Source organism: Pleurodeles waltl, chromosome 2_1 (genome assembly GCF_031143425.1).
Source record: "Pleurodeles waltl isolate 20211129_DDA chromosome 2_1, aPleWal1.hap1.20221129, whole genome shotgun sequence".
Lineage (NCBI taxonomy): Eukaryota > Metazoa > Chordata > Amphibia > Caudata > Salamandridae > Pleurodeles > Pleurodeles waltl.
Genome location: NC_090438.1, coordinates 539,674,478 through 539,692,085, shown reverse-complemented (window position 1 = coordinate 539,692,085; position 17,608 = coordinate 539,674,478). Strand labels below are relative to the sequence as shown.

The following is a 17,608-nucleotide window of genomic DNA, read 5'->3' as shown; positions in this document are numbered from 1 at the left end:
TGTATTATTCTCATAATACGTCCGGCGGAGGTCTACTGGTGTGGCGCTGCTGCTGGCAGCAGCGACACCTTACCGCATCCGCCGGCATGGCCACAGCCGGATTTCCGCCATCCTTCTGGCGGAAATCTAGCTGTGGTCATAATCCAGCGGACAGCAGGTAGCAGCGGCAATGGTCTTGTGGCAGCCGTCGCCGCGGCAGTAGGCGGTTTTTACCTCCGGAATCATAATGACCCCCATAATGTTTATGTAAAATGTTTAGTACTCTCTCAGTTTCATAATGTACGTTTTTGATGTTTCAGTACATAATTTACTTTGTGGTGTTGTTGTGAGGGTGTGTGTGTTTTCTTTGTTTAACAGAATGGGATGATTTTGTATATCAGAGCAGAAATTTACGACTCGAAGCCTATTATTCCTTGGAGTAACTACCACATTGTGAAATACATGAATTATTCTGAATTAAGGCCCTCATTACGACTTCGGCGGTCTTTGCATAAGACCGCGGAAGCCAACACACTGCCAGTGCTGGCGGTATGGATGGCCCCTTATAACGACTTTTCCGCTGGGCCATACGGACGGAAACAGCGTTTACGTCCGCTGGCCCAGCGGAAAAGTCACATCAACATTGAAGCCAGTAATTTTGATGTGCAGCAGTACCTGTCATGCATTTCTGTGCCTGGGGGCCCCTGCACTGCCCCTGCCAAGTGCAGGGGCAGTGCAGAGGCCCCCAGGTGGAGTCTCCCTTACCGCCATCCTTTGCATGGCTGGCGGTTTGGGACTCATTATCCCCAGCAGCGCTGCCCTGGAGATTATGACCGGAAGCGTGGCGGTATAGTGGGGGGGGGGGCGGCGGTATCGCCGTGGCTAATGCGCCAGGGTCATAATACACTTGCAAAACACCTCCAGCCTGTTGGTGGTGTTACCGCCAGTGTTCCGCCAGCCACCAGGGTCGTAATGACCCCCTTAATGTTATTGTGGTGGGCAGATTCATTACACCGAAAGCATATATTTGTGCTCTTCCTCAAAATAAAATGCTGGATCCTAGAAGGAAACAGGCGTAGTGTAAATACTTTGCTTTGGAGAATCTTTGAATGTTAAGGTGTATTGTGTGTTTTATGATGCTTTTTGTTACTCTCTGAGGCAGAGTAAGAGATGAAGTGATATATGTATATGAGCACAATGCAAATAAAAATGGAATAACAAAATACATTTGTTTGAGGAAATTCAGTGAAATTTCTGCAGGTTTGTCATTGTGTCACAGCGAAACATTGTCCAACTCAAGGAAAAGCACACAATGGCTGTGCTTTACAATTATTTATTAAAGTTTCAACATATTAGAGGTAATGTGTTTTAAGGGTAATTAAAACTGTGGGATTCTCCTGCCATAAACTATTGAAATGGATGGGTACTCACAACCGAGAAGAATGTCTCTCCTTTGTAACCTCTAAACCAATGGGCAGTGCTCTAAAGTAGAACAAAAGCATTAAGCACTGCATAAATTAAGAAAACGAGCATAAATAGATTTATTCACAAAGCTATCCTGTACTCCTGCCCAGATGATAGCCCAGTCCCCCTGCCTTTCATCAGTTTACCAAAATGGTTTAGCAAAGTTCTAAAATGGGCAAATCAGTCAGTACTTTAAATGAGTAGGCGATTGATGTTAGGTTTGGATTCTTCATCTTTTTAACATTTTAGTTTATCTGACATTTGATTTTTCTCCCTTAGACCAATAACTTACCAAAGGCTATTGCAGCAGCTCACACATTTATGCTTAAGCACCCGGATGATGAGATGATGAAGCGGAACATGGCATACTACAAAAGCATGCCTGATGCAGAGGACTATATCAAAGACCTGGAGACCAAGTCCTATGAGGTATGCACTTTCTTATAATAGAAGTACAAATGTTATTAACTTGCTTTTCATATGGTTCTTAACGTGTTTTTTTTCATATGGTTCTTAACGTGTTTTTTTAACATGTTTTAGGAATTGCTGTTTAATCAATTTAGTTATAATCACACACAACTGCACGTCTGTTACCAAGAGCTGTAAATGACTAGTGGTAACATTATCCAATTAAATTTTATTTAAAATTTAAATTTAAATTTTGTCCAGTGTGAACCACTCAAACAGTGCCAGGCCAGAGCCTAAACTATGCTCTGTCTCTCCTTTGCATTTCTAATTCAGCATTGTCCTCCCAGTTGGGAATGGAGAGACTGATATATATCTTTTGTTTTCCTTATTTCTTACAATGGTAGTGATGTGGTTGATGGTTAGAAGTCAATGACTTGACTATTACAAAAACAAATTTAAAGTCATGGTTCTTCTTTAGAGTTCCAGTTGATGTTCTACCCATGTTGGTAAATACGTAGCATTGATTCTGACTTTTGTAAAGCTAAGCTACTGTGTTTTGAAATATTGCCATGAAATTATAAAGTTTATGCAACAAAATAAAAATGCTGTCTCTTGTTATTCTCGAGTACTCTGAACTAAATTCGATATGTTGGGCCAGAACCTGAAAACATATTTAAAGATGCCGAGATAGTGCCTCCATAGTTAAGGTTCATTTTTTTTGTTTCCATAATAAGGCTTGTGCAATTTGACAATTCTGCAAGAAACATGTCAAGAAAAAAACATAAATTTTGGGTTCTTCATGGCAAGTTTCATACATATCTGTTGAGTTGGAGCCTAAAGTGAAATTTCTCATTTTAACTCCCATAAAATTGCTTGCTCCTCTATTCAGAAAAGAATCATTGAATGGATTTACCCTAAACTTGGTTTGTGAATTCAGCCTTACTCAAGGAAGTACCTTTGCTTGGTTTGGTGCAAACCCGCTCAGTAGTTTTTGAGGAGTTAGCGTATAAAAAGTGTTACGCTCTGGATATGATGAGGTTACATTTTAGAGATATCTGAACCACTGAATCGCAAATCGACTTAAAACACCTTAAATGGATCATTGGAAGCTAGTGAGCTTTTTCTCCCATCATCTGTTACTCATTTGTTAATCGGTAATGCTCTGCTTGGGTGGCTGTCACAAAACAATTTCTGTATTCATGGATATTTAATGCCCGACACACTCTAGGCCTTTTTATTAATGCCTCTTTTTTTTTTTTTTTTTATTCATTTGTAGTGGAAGACGCAGAACACTCGTAAGCGGGTAGGGCCCCTTACGTCTCTGTATAAAAGACAGGGTTCAAAGATAATGAGTGTGACCTCCAATTAGTCCTTTGGATTCTCAAAGTATGAAGTAAATGGTATTATTGGAAACCAGAGTCGAGGGCCAATTTTCCTTATTGTAGTATTTTTATTTCCATTGTTTACTTATAATTCTTAAAAGAGAAGGTTTTTCCATGATTTGTACATTTTATTAGCCAACACATGTTTCGCCCCTTTCAGGCTAACAAGCCTGAGGCTTTCTCAAGGATAAAAATGAAAGAAGAAACATGCAACGTATTACCAAACAAAAGTCTATATTATGTCTGTCATAAACCCAGGAAAAAGCACCTTGTGATCCAGTGAGAATCATAGATTACATCATCATGTGAGTAGGTATTTGGAAAGACACCAAGACATAAAGTGAAAATACATGGTGAACTCTAGTTAGATGGAACTGTCACCCTCATATAGTTTATAGGCTACCACTTCTTGTAGACAAATAAGAATGAAAACGCACCCTCCTCAAGGAAATTCTGCAATATTAATGAGTTTTAATTATTTAACTGGCGCTACTCATGTGAGTTCTGATTCCCCTAAAAAGAGAGGTATGATCAAGGGTCAGAACTTGGAGTGTAGTAGTTGAAGAGAGAACATTGGGTCATATGTCCTAGAACAGCGGTTCAAAGAGCTATACATTTGTACGGTCAAAATTTTTAAAAATCTGTATGTGGCCCTGTGATGTGGTAGTATTTTCATATGATACGTGCAGTAATATGCCCAGATGTTATCAAACTTTGAGGTTGGAAGACATGTAGCAGGAACAATTGCTTAATCTAAGTACAGTTGTCATGTTTATTTAGTTCTTTGTCCGCATTGCATGCTAGATTTAGAAAATTTTGAACCTCCCCATATGGTCTCTAGCAGCATTGTAAAATGGTAATACAGGTGTTTAAGAGAGCTATAGGTAATCTCTGCAGGAGCAGAGTAAGCAGCTGTAGTTGACGCTGACATATTTAGGAGCGTGCCGGTAGTGAAGTATTATATTTTAGCGAATCAAGTCAAGTATATTAAAGTTGTGGGGGAAAAGAAAAGGGCATGGACATTTCTGTGAGTTGGGCAAATGCCTTATAAATGATAGCTTTGATCTTTGGAGGGGGCAATTTAATGGTTTAAGTAAAGAGGCTATCATATGTATCAAAAGCGCAATGTACCTTGGACAAAGTATTTTTTGTGGTTGTTTCAAACCCTGAAGTAATGGTCATAGTTTGTTGGATGACTTACTGATTGTTGTGTTATCAAGACAGTCTTTGCAGTCCTTCACTTGTTCTATTCGGCGTCTAACCTAAGCTCCATCTTGTGGGTGTTATTTATTGCTCACGGTATTGTTAGTCCTTTGTTACTTTCTACTGAGGAAGGTGAACTGTAATGTAAAATGAGAATGGAAAGTGCCATGGGCATATATTTTCATTTCAAACCATGGTAGTGTAGTCATTATAAACAACTTACTGATTATGACGATTTTAATAGGGTTTCCGTGACCTTTACTAATATTTAGCAGCACTGAATCTATGCGCCATGTTGTAGGTATTATTGTTTGCTTAAAAAATCATTAGTCCCTTATTACATTTAAGTAAGGAGCAAGATGGGCGAAAGGGCTGGCACTGGTAGTGGAAGAAGGGTTTGTCCTCTGCTAGTATCTGTACTCATGGCATAGAGGCGCCATCTTGGAATGATGATTTAAGCATGTGATCCTGTTATTGTTTGCATATCTCAAATTGGGATTATTGGTTAACATTAAGGCAGAAATCATTCACTGAGTTTGTTTTTGAAAAATCATATACTTATGCTAGATGGCTATTTATTTAACCCGTTCTAATTCATATTAAATTGGGTAAGTGGTAACCTAATTGCTGGGATTTGCTAGTTTGACTACATTGCTCTATTGAGTGGTATCAGTACTCTTTATCAGTAAATACATTTAGGGTAGCAAAGAACCGATTAACAACATTTGTACAGAAAATCAAGCCTTATTGATATATTATGCTCTGTTAGTTATGAGTCGTATAGTACCCATGTTCGGCATCTTTTTTTTTTCCAGTCCATATTTTACTGTGTTGAATTTTAGTATTAGTTTACTCTCTGGTTTACGTAGCACTATTTGTGGTTTCCACCCCTGGGATTTTTCTAAACAAACAAAGTTGAAGGTTCTTTGATATGGATGAGCTGTAAAGAAATGGTAAACCAGTGGTTGATTGCAGTCCGTTTTCTGAATATTTCTATAGTGTTCTTGTATCCTTTATTTGCGAGGGCTTGTAGTACTGCCAATGTATGTTTGTTCGCATGGTCAGAAAATTGCATATATTACTTATATACTTTCACAGCTGATCCAATCTTTGATTATATGGGATTGTTTATTAATCTTCAGATTTTTGGTTTTATTTTTTCCCAATTTACAAATGGAACAACTGTGGCAGGTATAGAAACCAGTGGTGTTGTCCAAAAAATTTCTTTTCCTCTATGAAATGTGATTGACATAGTTTTTGGCAAATATTTGGTGCCCAGGTGAAGCTTATTTGAGGGTTGGCTTCAGGTTCTTTGGAGATCTGAGGATTATTTTTTAAGAGGGACAAATGTTTTCTTAAAGGTTTTCTGATTAGGTGCTGGCCATTGGAGAACTGTGTGTCAAATTTCATTGGTTGTTTAGTAGACTTTGATTTCCTATAAATGCTCAAGAGGCTTTTTCTAATTGGTCCACTTCTTGTATTGTTGAGTTGAGAATTTCAGTTTTATAGCCTTGTTTACTAAGTGTGTCCATGATTTACCTAGATTTTTGTTGATGGTCTGAGGATCTACTACAGTTTATTTCTGCCCTACAGAATTCATTCTTGTGAATATTCTTGATTATGTTACTTGAATGACAACTAGTGGCTTCAAGTATGGAATTAGATGCTGTGTTTATTTCTGTGTATTTTGCAATGCAGATGGTTGTTTTCCATGAAGATATTGAGGTCCAAGAAGGTGACCTGTTTTTTAAATATGTCAAATGTAACAGTAATGCCCCATTTGTTGTCAGAGAAATCCGCTATGTGTGTTGCTAATGATGACTCAGTGCCTTTCCATAGTTAAGGATATCCTCGATATATCGATCCCAGAAAAACTATGTTTCTACTGTAAGTTTCAAATCTCTCATTCCATATCCAGTATTTCTCTCTTTCTCCTGTGGTGATACAGGCATACAGGGGAGACAATGTTGCACCCATTACGGTCCCTTGTTGTTGACAATCGATATTATTATTAAATGTGAAAATATTGTTGGTTAGGAAAAAGTCTACTATTTCCACATCATTTTGTTTTTTTGCTGTTTGATCGACTGATCTTGTGGATAAGGCTTTGCCAACTGCTTCCATGACATCCTAATGTTTGATAGATGTATATAAGCTCGCACTGTCTACTTTTCTAATATATAGTTTGGTTCCCATTCGATGTTCTGAAGGATATACATCGTGGCCATGACTGGGTGTTTTATATACAGGAATTGTTTTTCTTCTGTGGTGATGAGACATTTGTTCTACCATTTGTTATACCATTTATCTAAATGGTTAGACAGTTTTTTTGTGTTTCTGATGTGGCATCCTTTAGTAGTCTGGCATAACTTGTGAAGTCCCTCAATTGGCGAACGATTTCTTTAACATAGTCACCCTTATGTAAGATAACAGTGTTTTCCCCTTCATCAGCCTATTTTATAATGAGTTCTTTGTTCTGATACTTAATCTTTTTCTTCCTCATTCGTAATATTCCTAGGAAGATGTTTAAGTCTGGAAAGGTATTTTTGATGTTCGCTATACAAATCCTTTAATACAGGCATACAGAACAGGTCAATGGAGTTTCCAGATGTTAAAATTGGGGTAAAGCTGGACTTGGGTTTGAACTTACTTTCTCTTAAGTGTGAGATGTTGATCTCCAGTTCTTCTGCTATTGTCTTATACCTTGTACATCTTCAGTTTTTGATAGATTAGTTAACAGATGTATGTCCTCCAAGTCCTGGGTAGATCATTCACTAGTCGTAAGTTGTTGTGGTGCGGTTTCTAATTTTGTTGGTTTGTCTGAAAAGAAGATTGAGAATTTCAGTCTGCGTATAATTTTGACAAGGTCCATTTTTGTTTGTACTATATCCCATGTAGCTGTGGGACTAAAAGATAGGCGTTTATTGACTATTTTTATTTGGCATGGAGAGAGGTTAACTACCAGTTGTTCTATGCACCATTCCCCATGGTTAGCTTTTTCTTTCTGGCTTGTGTCTGTACTCCTGATGTTGATTGGTCATCTGGTTTGGTACCGGGAGGTTGTGTTCTTGTTTTTGGGAATTTGTGTTGCCTAGCTCGTGGCATCTCATTTCTTTGTGAAAATTTACTTCAGTTCATTTAAGGGGTTCCAATAGGTTATCATTTGGAGACTCTAGGTTCAAGCTTACAGATGTTTCTGGAGTTTCTGATGGGCTTAATTGGGCATTTTCAGATTTGATGATGTCATTTTTTTTCGGCGACTGTGTAAACTCTGTTGGTAAACAAACAATTTGGTCTCCCCTGAACTTCCTGTTTTTTCATTTAATAATGTCTTCTTCATATTTATCGATTTTGTTTTATTAAGAATTTCACAGTTCTTCTAGGTCACATAACCACATTTTGCTTCTTCCATTCTTCAATGTGCTTCGTGACTTTATCCACTTCATCCCGATATTTCTCGTATTCTGCCATATCTGTGAGCTGTTGATCATGTTATTCAACACGTTCCCGAGGTTCTTCTCCCATTATTTCATGCTTTCTAGGGAGGATGTTTCTGCAGGAGGGAAAATTATTATGTGTAAACCTCTTGGAATCTGATCTGCTTCCAGGTATTTTTGGAGGGATGCATTTTCCCAAAATGTCCTTGAAAAGGACACATTTTCATTCTTACTTTTCAACAAGTAGTGGTAGCCTATAAACTATATGAGGGCAAGATTTCCATCCTAATAGAGTTTGCCAGGTATTCTCACTTTATTTCTTTGGGTCTTTTCAAATACCTACTCACCTGTTCATATGATGATGTAATTTGTATTTCTCCCTGAATTAGAAGGGCGTCTTCCTGGGTCTATGCCAGACATAATGTAGACTTTTGTTTGGTAATAAGCTGCATGTTTCTTATCCTGCTTTTTGCCTTGAGAAAGCCCTAGGCTTGCTAGCCTGAAAGGAGTGAACCACTTGTTGGCTAATAAAATGAAGTAATCATGGAAGTACCTTCTCTTTTACGAATTATAAGTAAACAGTGGGAAAAAAAATACTACAAAAAAGGAAATTGTCATTTGATTTTTGTTTCCAATAATACCATTTACTTCATACTTTACGAGAACCCAAAAGGACTAATTGGAGGTCACTCTCATTACCTTTGAACACAGAATTTTTTTTGTTGCGTTCGCCATTAGCCAGCACTGCACACTGAACATGGATTGTGCTCCTAACCATAAGTTGCAAATGTCAGTAGTTTTGAGTTAGTAACTATGACTACATTTTAACTGTGGTTTTTAGGTGCATTGCTGTATTTTTCCCCCTTAAATGTAGATTTAGGTGTTAAGAAAACCATAACTTCAATGTAATGTTTGTTCTGCGTTATAGGATCTTGACTGATAGTCCTAAATGGTAGAATATCTCCCTGCTGCATGGACCTCGGAACACTAAAAAATTCAATATTTGTCCGTTGAGTTACGTACACCTGGTTACGCTTGGCTCTGGAACTTAGCAAGAGATCTGACTCTGAAGGCAATGCACATTCGATGTAATCAGCAAGCAGAGTTTCTCAATCCGTTTTACAAGGACAACCACAAATGGGTCTTAGCCAATATAACTGTGGAAAAATCTTCACACAGTGGGACACCCTATCCCAGGATCTGTCACAACCACTCGAAACAAATGTTGCTGAGTCTTTCCTTCCAGGATTTATGAACTGAAATAGGTGGCAGAGGCTCTTTTATTAGACTGGTCAAATAGCTTTCCCTATGCATTTTCACTGATTCCACTCATTCTAACAGTGCTGTGGAAACTGTGCAAAACTCAATCGAAGATGATTCTGATAGCTCCAGACTGACTGAAGCAGTAGTGGTACCTGGACCGCCCTCCGATTCAATCCAGCGTCATAAGAGATTACCATGCAAACTGAACTTACCTGACCGGACTTCAGAAGCAAATTCAACATCTGAATTTAACAATATTGAATTTGGCAGCATGGCCTATGAAGTCAGACGGTATGGAGATTTTAATCTACCTCCTGTTTATATGGAGATTCTAAAAGAAGCAAAGCTCCTTTCCACAAGAACATGTAATGCATAAAGTGGAAGAGATTATGCATTGAGTGCCAAAATAACCGAGATCCTTTCTTATGTCAAGAGGATGTTGTCATTCCTTACCTCTTGAGCCTGGTGCTGTCAAAATTAAAATTTTCTTCCATAAAGGTCAGTCTTGCTGCTTTCACAGCTTCTAGATCAAATGTCTTTCTTTCAGATTCTTGCAGTTAAAGACTTCCTTGAAGGGTGAAAGAACATGTTCCCTCAATACGAACACCATCATCACTTTGGGAACTCAGTCTAGTAATGTGTTTTGCTTTTGGCCAATTCACAAGGCTACACTGCAACTTCTGTTGAAGAAAACATATTTTTAACAGCAAAAACATCTGCAAGGGGAGTTTGTGAAATTCAGGCTCTATCAGCTGTAGAGCTTTACACATTATTACACACAATTAGGCAGTCATGAGGACTCTTCCTTCTTTGCTGCCCAAAGTGGTTTCAGAATTTCACCTCAATCTGAGAGTCAAGTTGCCTGTATATTTTATCAATCATTCCACAACTGTAGAAAGATCCCGACATTCGGTTAGACGAGTAGTGGTTTTGCACCTGGAAAGAAAAACTACAATTAGAAAATCCAATTAACATTTTACTTAGAAAACAAACTAACATTTAATTACTTTGCACAAAAATGTTGCAGGTTAGCCACTTGTAAAGAGCCTATTTCAAGATGGAATGTGGCTTGCATTTCATTAAGTCTCTCCTAGGCAGACCAAAGGCCATTTCAGTGAGAGGCTTACAAATTTCCTCTTAGCACATATTTGCAAAGCTGCCACTTGTAAATCAGTTCACACATTCACAAAGAACTATTGTCGAGAGATTGATACACAAGCTGCCACAATTACGCTGCCACAATTTGCAAAATGTCATTAACTTTGCATTCTGCTTGTTATACAAAATTCCCAAAATGATGCCATTAAACCACATTATGTAATTTCTCCTCTGTTTGTGGCAAAATGAAAGTGAAACCAAGTTGTGGGTTTTTATGCGTTTTCTTTTAGCGTGAAATTCATCCCTGCATCACAAATTGACATAAGGACACATTTTGTGCTAAAATATAGCGGTCACATGGTTTGTGTGTTGTGAAATTACTCTACACATTGGGTAATCTTCACAAAATGTTGCTTAATTATGTGAAAATGATTACACAAATTCTGCGCACTTCAAATCAACTGTGGTCCAGTAACACAGCAACTGTATTAATAAACATGCTTTCACACATTGTTTCTACAGGACAAATTTGAGTTTATCACCACAGAAGAGGAAAATCAATATAAGAAATACACTTTTTTATTGTCTCACAGACTGCATTTAACAATTACTTAAAGCAAGGAAACAACTGTCCTAAAAACACTGGGTCTTTTCAATATGATTTTACTTAGCTGCACAAATGTAACCCCTTGCATCATGGTTTTGGTTAAATGCCCTTTGTTAAAACAAGCACATATGAAAAATACCATGCCATAAACCATATATGCAGGTATACAGATAATAGGTTGTTTATTATCATTGATTGAGGGAAGACACATTAGGACTCTTGAGAAATCGCCTCTTGCGAATCAAGGCCCCTCCCCACACAATCAACAGTAATAAAAAAAAATATTAGATTCTGCAGGTCTGTGTGTGTGTGTGTGTGTGTATGTATGTGTGTATATTCACTGAAAAAAAACAAAGGTTACAGGGACGTTATAGTTAGGTTTTTTTTTTTTTGTATATTTCTTTATTGATTTTCACATATTTAAATTCAAGTGATACAAAACAGTATACTGTTACGTCATTTCTTCTCATCCAGGTATACATTTTTGTCTTAACATTTAAAGCAATTTATAGAGGAGTCCAGTCGTTTCACCTGTTACCGTGGTGCATTTCCTGTTTGATATGCAGTTTGTTGAATATATAAACATAAATTTTTTGTATTAACTAAACTATAAACTGTTTTGATGAATAGAAGAATTAAAATTAATGATATACATTCAAAACTAAGGTGTAAAGAAAAGGGAGAAAAGAAAATTAACCGTCACCATGCATATATTGCATCATATGTTTGACATGTTATGTCTGATATATAACAAGGTCTAGTTCGCAATATGGGTAGCAATTGTTGTAAGTCGGGTTAATTCCCATTGGCGTTCTGTTCTCTGGGTGTGTGTGTGTGTGTGAGTATATAGGGTGTATGTATGACTATATAATGGTTATGTGCGTCCCCTAGGGGAGGGTGCTCCATTCATGGTGGACGCAGGTCATTTTTTGCTTCCACCTTTAGAACTAATGATTCCCAATATTCCGCCCGAGCTTGTTATGCCCCGTGCCTGGAGCCACTGTTGGTGGTGAGCTTCTGCTTTGGACCACAACAAAAGGCCTTTCAACCATTGCGTTAATGATGGGGGTGCTTGGGATTTCCATGCCATGGCTATCCTGCGCTTAAGTAGCACAAGTGCTAAATCTATGAACTTGTGGAGGTATTTGTCTTTTTTTTTGGTCTGAATACTTAACAGGCAGAAGGATGGCGTCGCAGGTAGAGTAAAATCTGTTATTTCAGTGACTATTGCAGTGATTGTATGCTAAATAGTTTTTAAAATCGGGCAGTCCTATACCACGTGGTAAAATCCCACTGGGGACGTAGCGCATATGATTTAGACGTTGGGGATCTAAATATGCTTGATGTATATAGTTGAAGTGGGTTAATCTAAATCTGGCATTACGAGAGATCTCCTTTACTGAGCACAGTGCCAGATTCCACTCAGTTGTTGTCAGTGGGTTTGGTAGTACCTTATTCCATCTTTCGTGTGTTGTTTGTAAGGTGTGTGCTCGAAGTGCTGTATATAGAGAGGAGATGATGCATTTAGTTGTCGTTGCTGAGAGTATAGCATGTAAGACCAGAGAGGTGGGTGGTTCAGTGTTTTCTGGGCCCCATGTGTGACGTATGCCTTGTATTATTTTTAAGTCGAGCATAGCAGCACACAAATGCACTGCTTTTCTGAGCTGTTGTAATCTATTTGTGGGGCTCATCACGCCCATCTCACACCCATCACTTTCATTCTCTCCTGGGCTTGCCTTGCGAAAAACACTTGATGTCATTGGTAAATGCTTTACGTTTGTCCCGCCCTCAGGCTGTTTTGTTTTGCCTTGCTGACTGACCCTGTTAGATGGATAATTGCACCATAGCCATTATGCTTTAGTGTGGGAAAAGTATTTTTTATATTTTGTCTCTACCCTTTGCACTCCATGACGCTTTGAAGATTGATACAGCGCAAACTCGATCAGCGGTATTGGAGCACCTTGCATGAGCACAAGTTACGTCGCATTGTTTCCTTTCTCTTTCCTTCGCAATCCATGGTGGTGGGAGAGCCGAAATGCTTCAGCTTGTTTCTTTTGCCTCTAATGCAATCACCCACTTCGTTTCTGCTGCTCGCTTGTTTTCTTTGATGTGGCCTTCAGAACAGATCAGCCAGTACAAATCTGCATTATATGAATTTGTTCCGACACTACATTGTTTAATTAGTTCTGAGCGGCATAGGAACTGGGAGAGCTGACACCCAGACCCCAAATCGGCAGCACTGTACCTTACGCCACACCCTCTTGTAATGCCAAACAGTACTTCGCACTTGTGTTTGTGTTTTGTTAGGCTTGCGGTGCCCGCTTCATGCCCGCCACACTATCTGACCCTGAAAAACACATTTACTTCCGTGCTCGACTTCAGAAGATATCCCACTGTTTTCAGTGTGGAAAACAACCTGAAAACACGCTGCAAAATATAACTTGTCCCCGTGATTAGATTTGTTTACACTATGAGTATTTTATTTACACTTGCAAATTCACGCTATGTCATTCAAAGCGTAAATTTGTACTCTTAATGGTAATTGCGCACCACACTTTAAGCTGTTTTGCTTTGACAAGGGTTCTGCAACCAAGGATAGCATGTAATCTTCCATTGATTCATTTGTTTATATCTACTGCCACCTACTGGCAGAACTACAGATTAGTCTGTGCAACAGTATTTCGTTCTGCGTTTAATAACTTTTAACCTTTAAGCGGTAGGAAATCGCTATATAAACCATTCGTTGTCTCTGAATGTAAACCAGTTAATATTGTTGGCAGTAGGCAAACCTACTTTTACAAATGTAATAATTTTCATATTCTATAATAATGGACTGACAAATAAAAATTAAGGAATCCCGAGGTTGCTTAAGAATCTGTGCACTCTGAAAAATATCTTTCATATTTTAACCTTGTCATGCTTAATCAGGATTTACAAAAGTGGCAATTAATTTGAAACGTAGAAAATGTAACTTCATTTTCCAGCTGTGCTCTCCAGTGGCTTCATCACTTCATGAGTTCTTTCACTAGAACTTATATTGAAGTGTGCTGTTTGTTAGAACAGGGAGGCGCTAACGGTGTGGTTAGTCAGTGCCTTTGACTCCAACCCAAAACACAAGGGTAAAAGACATTGTCATTTACAAAGCCAATAGCTCTAACTCTCGCAAAAGCAAGACCTATTGCATTACAAATGCTTGTTTTTTGTAAAAAAAAATTGCAGTGAATTCACGATGTTGTCACAAATGTGCGACATTTAAAAAAAAAAAAAAAAGCTTTTTTGACCCTGGGTCCCCAGCACCAGAGCTAAGGCTGTGCCTACCCTGGCCCCTTTTTTTTTTTTTTTTTTTTGGGACTCGGCTGGAGCAGAGTCCCAAGATGATAGGCTGTTAACACTTCAACCAGAAAGTGTTGGCAATCAGAGCTCTGCAGCTCCGTGCACCAGCCCTTATTATTTGCGAAGTCGTCAGGGAGGATCCCCGGCCCTAGATATACTAATTTATTTTCCCTTTAATATCTCAAAAACTACTGAATGGTTTTAAACCAAATAAAAATCGTAATTTGCAGAAGCCTACCTTTCTGCCAAATTTGGTGTGATTCCGTCCAGCAGTTTGGGCTGTAGTCGTGTTCAAAACTTCTTTGGGAATAAACATGAGAAACGCCTGTTTTTTTGTTTTTTTTGTTTTTTTTTAACCTTCCCAACCCTTTCTTATTGCCCCCACTTGACAGATCACCCGCAACAAGAATCACATGCACACATTTTTGGAAAATTTGTGAAGATTTGTCAAACCGTGCCAAAGATATAAGCAAGTCAGAAAACTCTTTTTTCTTTATAAACATGGTCCTAAGTATAACTACTTAGTGGCGACCACCACTAGGTAGTATTACCAGGGGGGGTGTCTGCCAGTGCCGCCATCTCAATCAAAACAGTACCCATTCAGGGTTAGAGTGCTGCAAGAATTATGCTAAAAAAAGAAGCAGAAACCTTTGCTTGGAGAGCAGCTCCAGTATAGAGCACCCTCAGTACCAGCGACACTGAATCTGCTCACCTCAAATGTCTATTTTTCTTGTAAAGTCTTCAAGCATAGGATTAGCTCAGTGCTATACACGCTGAGCTGTACAATGATAACCCTTTTTTACCACTCCGGGCACAGTAGTACACCTTGAATTTGGTTAAATACCATCCAAGCCAACCTGGAATGAATAAAAGCAGCCTTTGACGCATTTTTCGCTATCATTATAGCTCTTCAGAGAGGTTTAGCTTTGTCCAGACACAAGGAGGCAACCAGTAGAAGTCAAAACAATACCCTTTCAGGGTTAGAGTCCTGCATAAATTATGCAAAATGAAGCAGAGAACACTGGGTTAATTCCCAAGTATATGTGGAGAGCAGCTCCAGTATAGAGCACCCTGAACACTAGTGACACTCTGAATCTGCTCACCTCAAATGCTTGTTTTTCTAGCAAGGTTTTTAAGCATAGGATCGCACAATGCCATCCATGCTGAGGTAGAAAGGGACAAAATCGTTTGCCATTTCTAGAGCAAAGTCTTTAAGCGTAGGATTAGCGAAGTTATCCACACCAAGCGTGTATATAGTGCGCCCTTTTCAATGGGTATTATATTGTCCCTGTGTTCGCAGTCTAGGAAGAGAGGTAAAGGGTGTTAAAGATGGTTAAAAACTGAACTGTTGAATTACCCTTTCCCTGTGCAATAGTCTTTGTTTTCACTCTGATGTGTATTGTAATAAGATTCCAGTGCTTGCACTCTAACTCTATACTTTGTTGTGGTATGGCTCGTGCCTTTAACTTTTACGCTTATTTTTGTCTGTGTATGTAGTTTACACATACCCTCGTCTACATCTGGAGGCTAGCCAGGATTAAGCAAGCAATAGTCAGACACCGAGATTTAATTCCAACAAAAACAAAAAGTAAGAACAACTCCAGATCAACCACTCTCCTCTTAGCTCATATGTCTATACGAGCTTCCTTAATGAACTCCTCATTCCTGCCAAAGCACCAAGATTGGATGTTTCTATACAAACTGACTAGGGCATTCCGCACTTGATTACATTTCTGAAGGTTTGCTTGTAAAATATGAAGCACATTGTGGTGTTTGGGCATGTTAACTTCTCGATTTCCTTAGGCAAGTATGCTTTTCTTTGTTTTCTAGGGCAAGTCATTTGTTCGTAGACTAAGAATTAACATATTTTGTAAATCCTATCAGGCCAGGTTGGAACTCCCTTTCCCCATATAAAAAGAATTACCAAAAGTACTGCACCTAGAGATATGACTACTTGTTTACTTCACAGTGTCCTAATAGGTATAATTATAGTGTATTAAGTGCCTAGTAGTATCAACCCAGTTTGGCTGGGTATTTTAATTCAGTTCACCTTTTCAATTGCTGTTAACCCTTCCTCCCAAAACAAAGGTAATTTTGCTTCTTTCCCAAAGAATATGTTTTGAGATTCCTTCTTCTGGGTATCCCCTCCACTAACTCTGTTGTCTTGTCCTTATGCCAGTCATACAGTTTATTGAAGGTTAATGTTCAGTACATCTGGATTTTACACAAGGGGTTTCTACTGTGTAGCACTTATGCATGTTCTTATGTGTATGTGGTACCATACATTTTGTGTAAGGTTTCTGCCTAAGTCTTTTGCCCTTCTCTTGTGGTCCACTTGTGGTTGATTCTTCAATATGTGGACTACTAATCAAGGGCTTATATATAGAAGAGATGATCTGCGTATTGTTTTGCCAACCCAACATTCATTCTCGAAGTTGGTGAGCTCCAAGACACCTTCACCCATAACTGCTTGTAGCACACAATGGCAAACCTGGAAGCAGTGAAAACATTCATTTTCTGTTAGGCCATATTTTTTTTAAGATCTTCAAAGGATTTAATACTCCACACTTTGATTATGAAGTTTAATGTTATGCAGTATTTCTCTTTCCATTCTATAAAATCATCTTTTACTTGTCCTGTGGTGAATTCAGGGTTAAAACAAATGGGTGCGAAAGGGGATGGTAATGTTGTAAATCCTCTTGCTACTGCTACTTTATCCCAGAGTCCCACTGTTGCTCTTGTTATTGGTGACAAATATAATCCCCAGCCTCTCTTTCTCTTCATTTCATCTCGCAGTGCGGTACCCACTATTGGAGAGTCTGTGAAGCACCATTAATTGTCCGTTTCTTTTCTCCCCCACTCAGGTGACAGCCTAAGCGGGGCTGCCTGATAGTGAAGATCTATGTTTGCGTGTGCTAGCCCTCCTTCATCTACTGGTATATAGAGCGCTATGTATGTGTGCATGGATATGGTGTCCTTTAGTGAAACATAGCTAAAAGGCAGCGGAGCGCAGCACAGGGTCAAAGACGAGTATGTAGTCAATGAGTGATAGAAGAGGTAGCTGGATTATGGATGGGTATTGCATTGTGATATAATGCTCTTTTGAAAGGTGAGTCTTCAACTCTTTCCTAAACTGGCACATCGTTTTGTGGTCCTGATGAATCCAGGGACGTTGTTAGACATCATTGGTGCATAGATGGAAAAACGCCTTCTGCCTTGTTTTTCCTTCTTTACACTCCTTAGTCTGCAGCCTGATGGTGTCCTGGGTGCTGGTGTGTCGAGAACCACGATAAGTGGTAAGCTTGTTTGCAATATAGGTGGGAGTGCTGTGTTTTGGATTTGTAAATGAAGCGGCTGGTTTTGAGGATGGTGCTGTTCCATCAGGATGGGGGTAATGTTATATTTCTTCAGGCACTGGATGAGGCATGCTGTTG

The 17,608-nt window shown here is 38.9% G+C and overlaps 1 protein-coding gene across 1 annotated transcript in view; it reads left to right on the top strand.

Moving 5' to 3' along the window:
• The window catches only part of CRTAP (cartilage associated protein), a 153,984-nt gene that overhangs the window by 31,141 nt on the left and 105,235 nt on the right, over positions 1 to 17,608 (top strand). Inside the window, exon 2 of the mRNA XM_069214279.1 lies at positions 1,723 to 1,872. Coding sequence (XP_069070380.1) covers positions 1,723 to 1,872 — 150 coding nt within the window. The remainder of the gene's footprint in view (positions 1 to 1,722; positions 1,873 to 17,608) is intronic.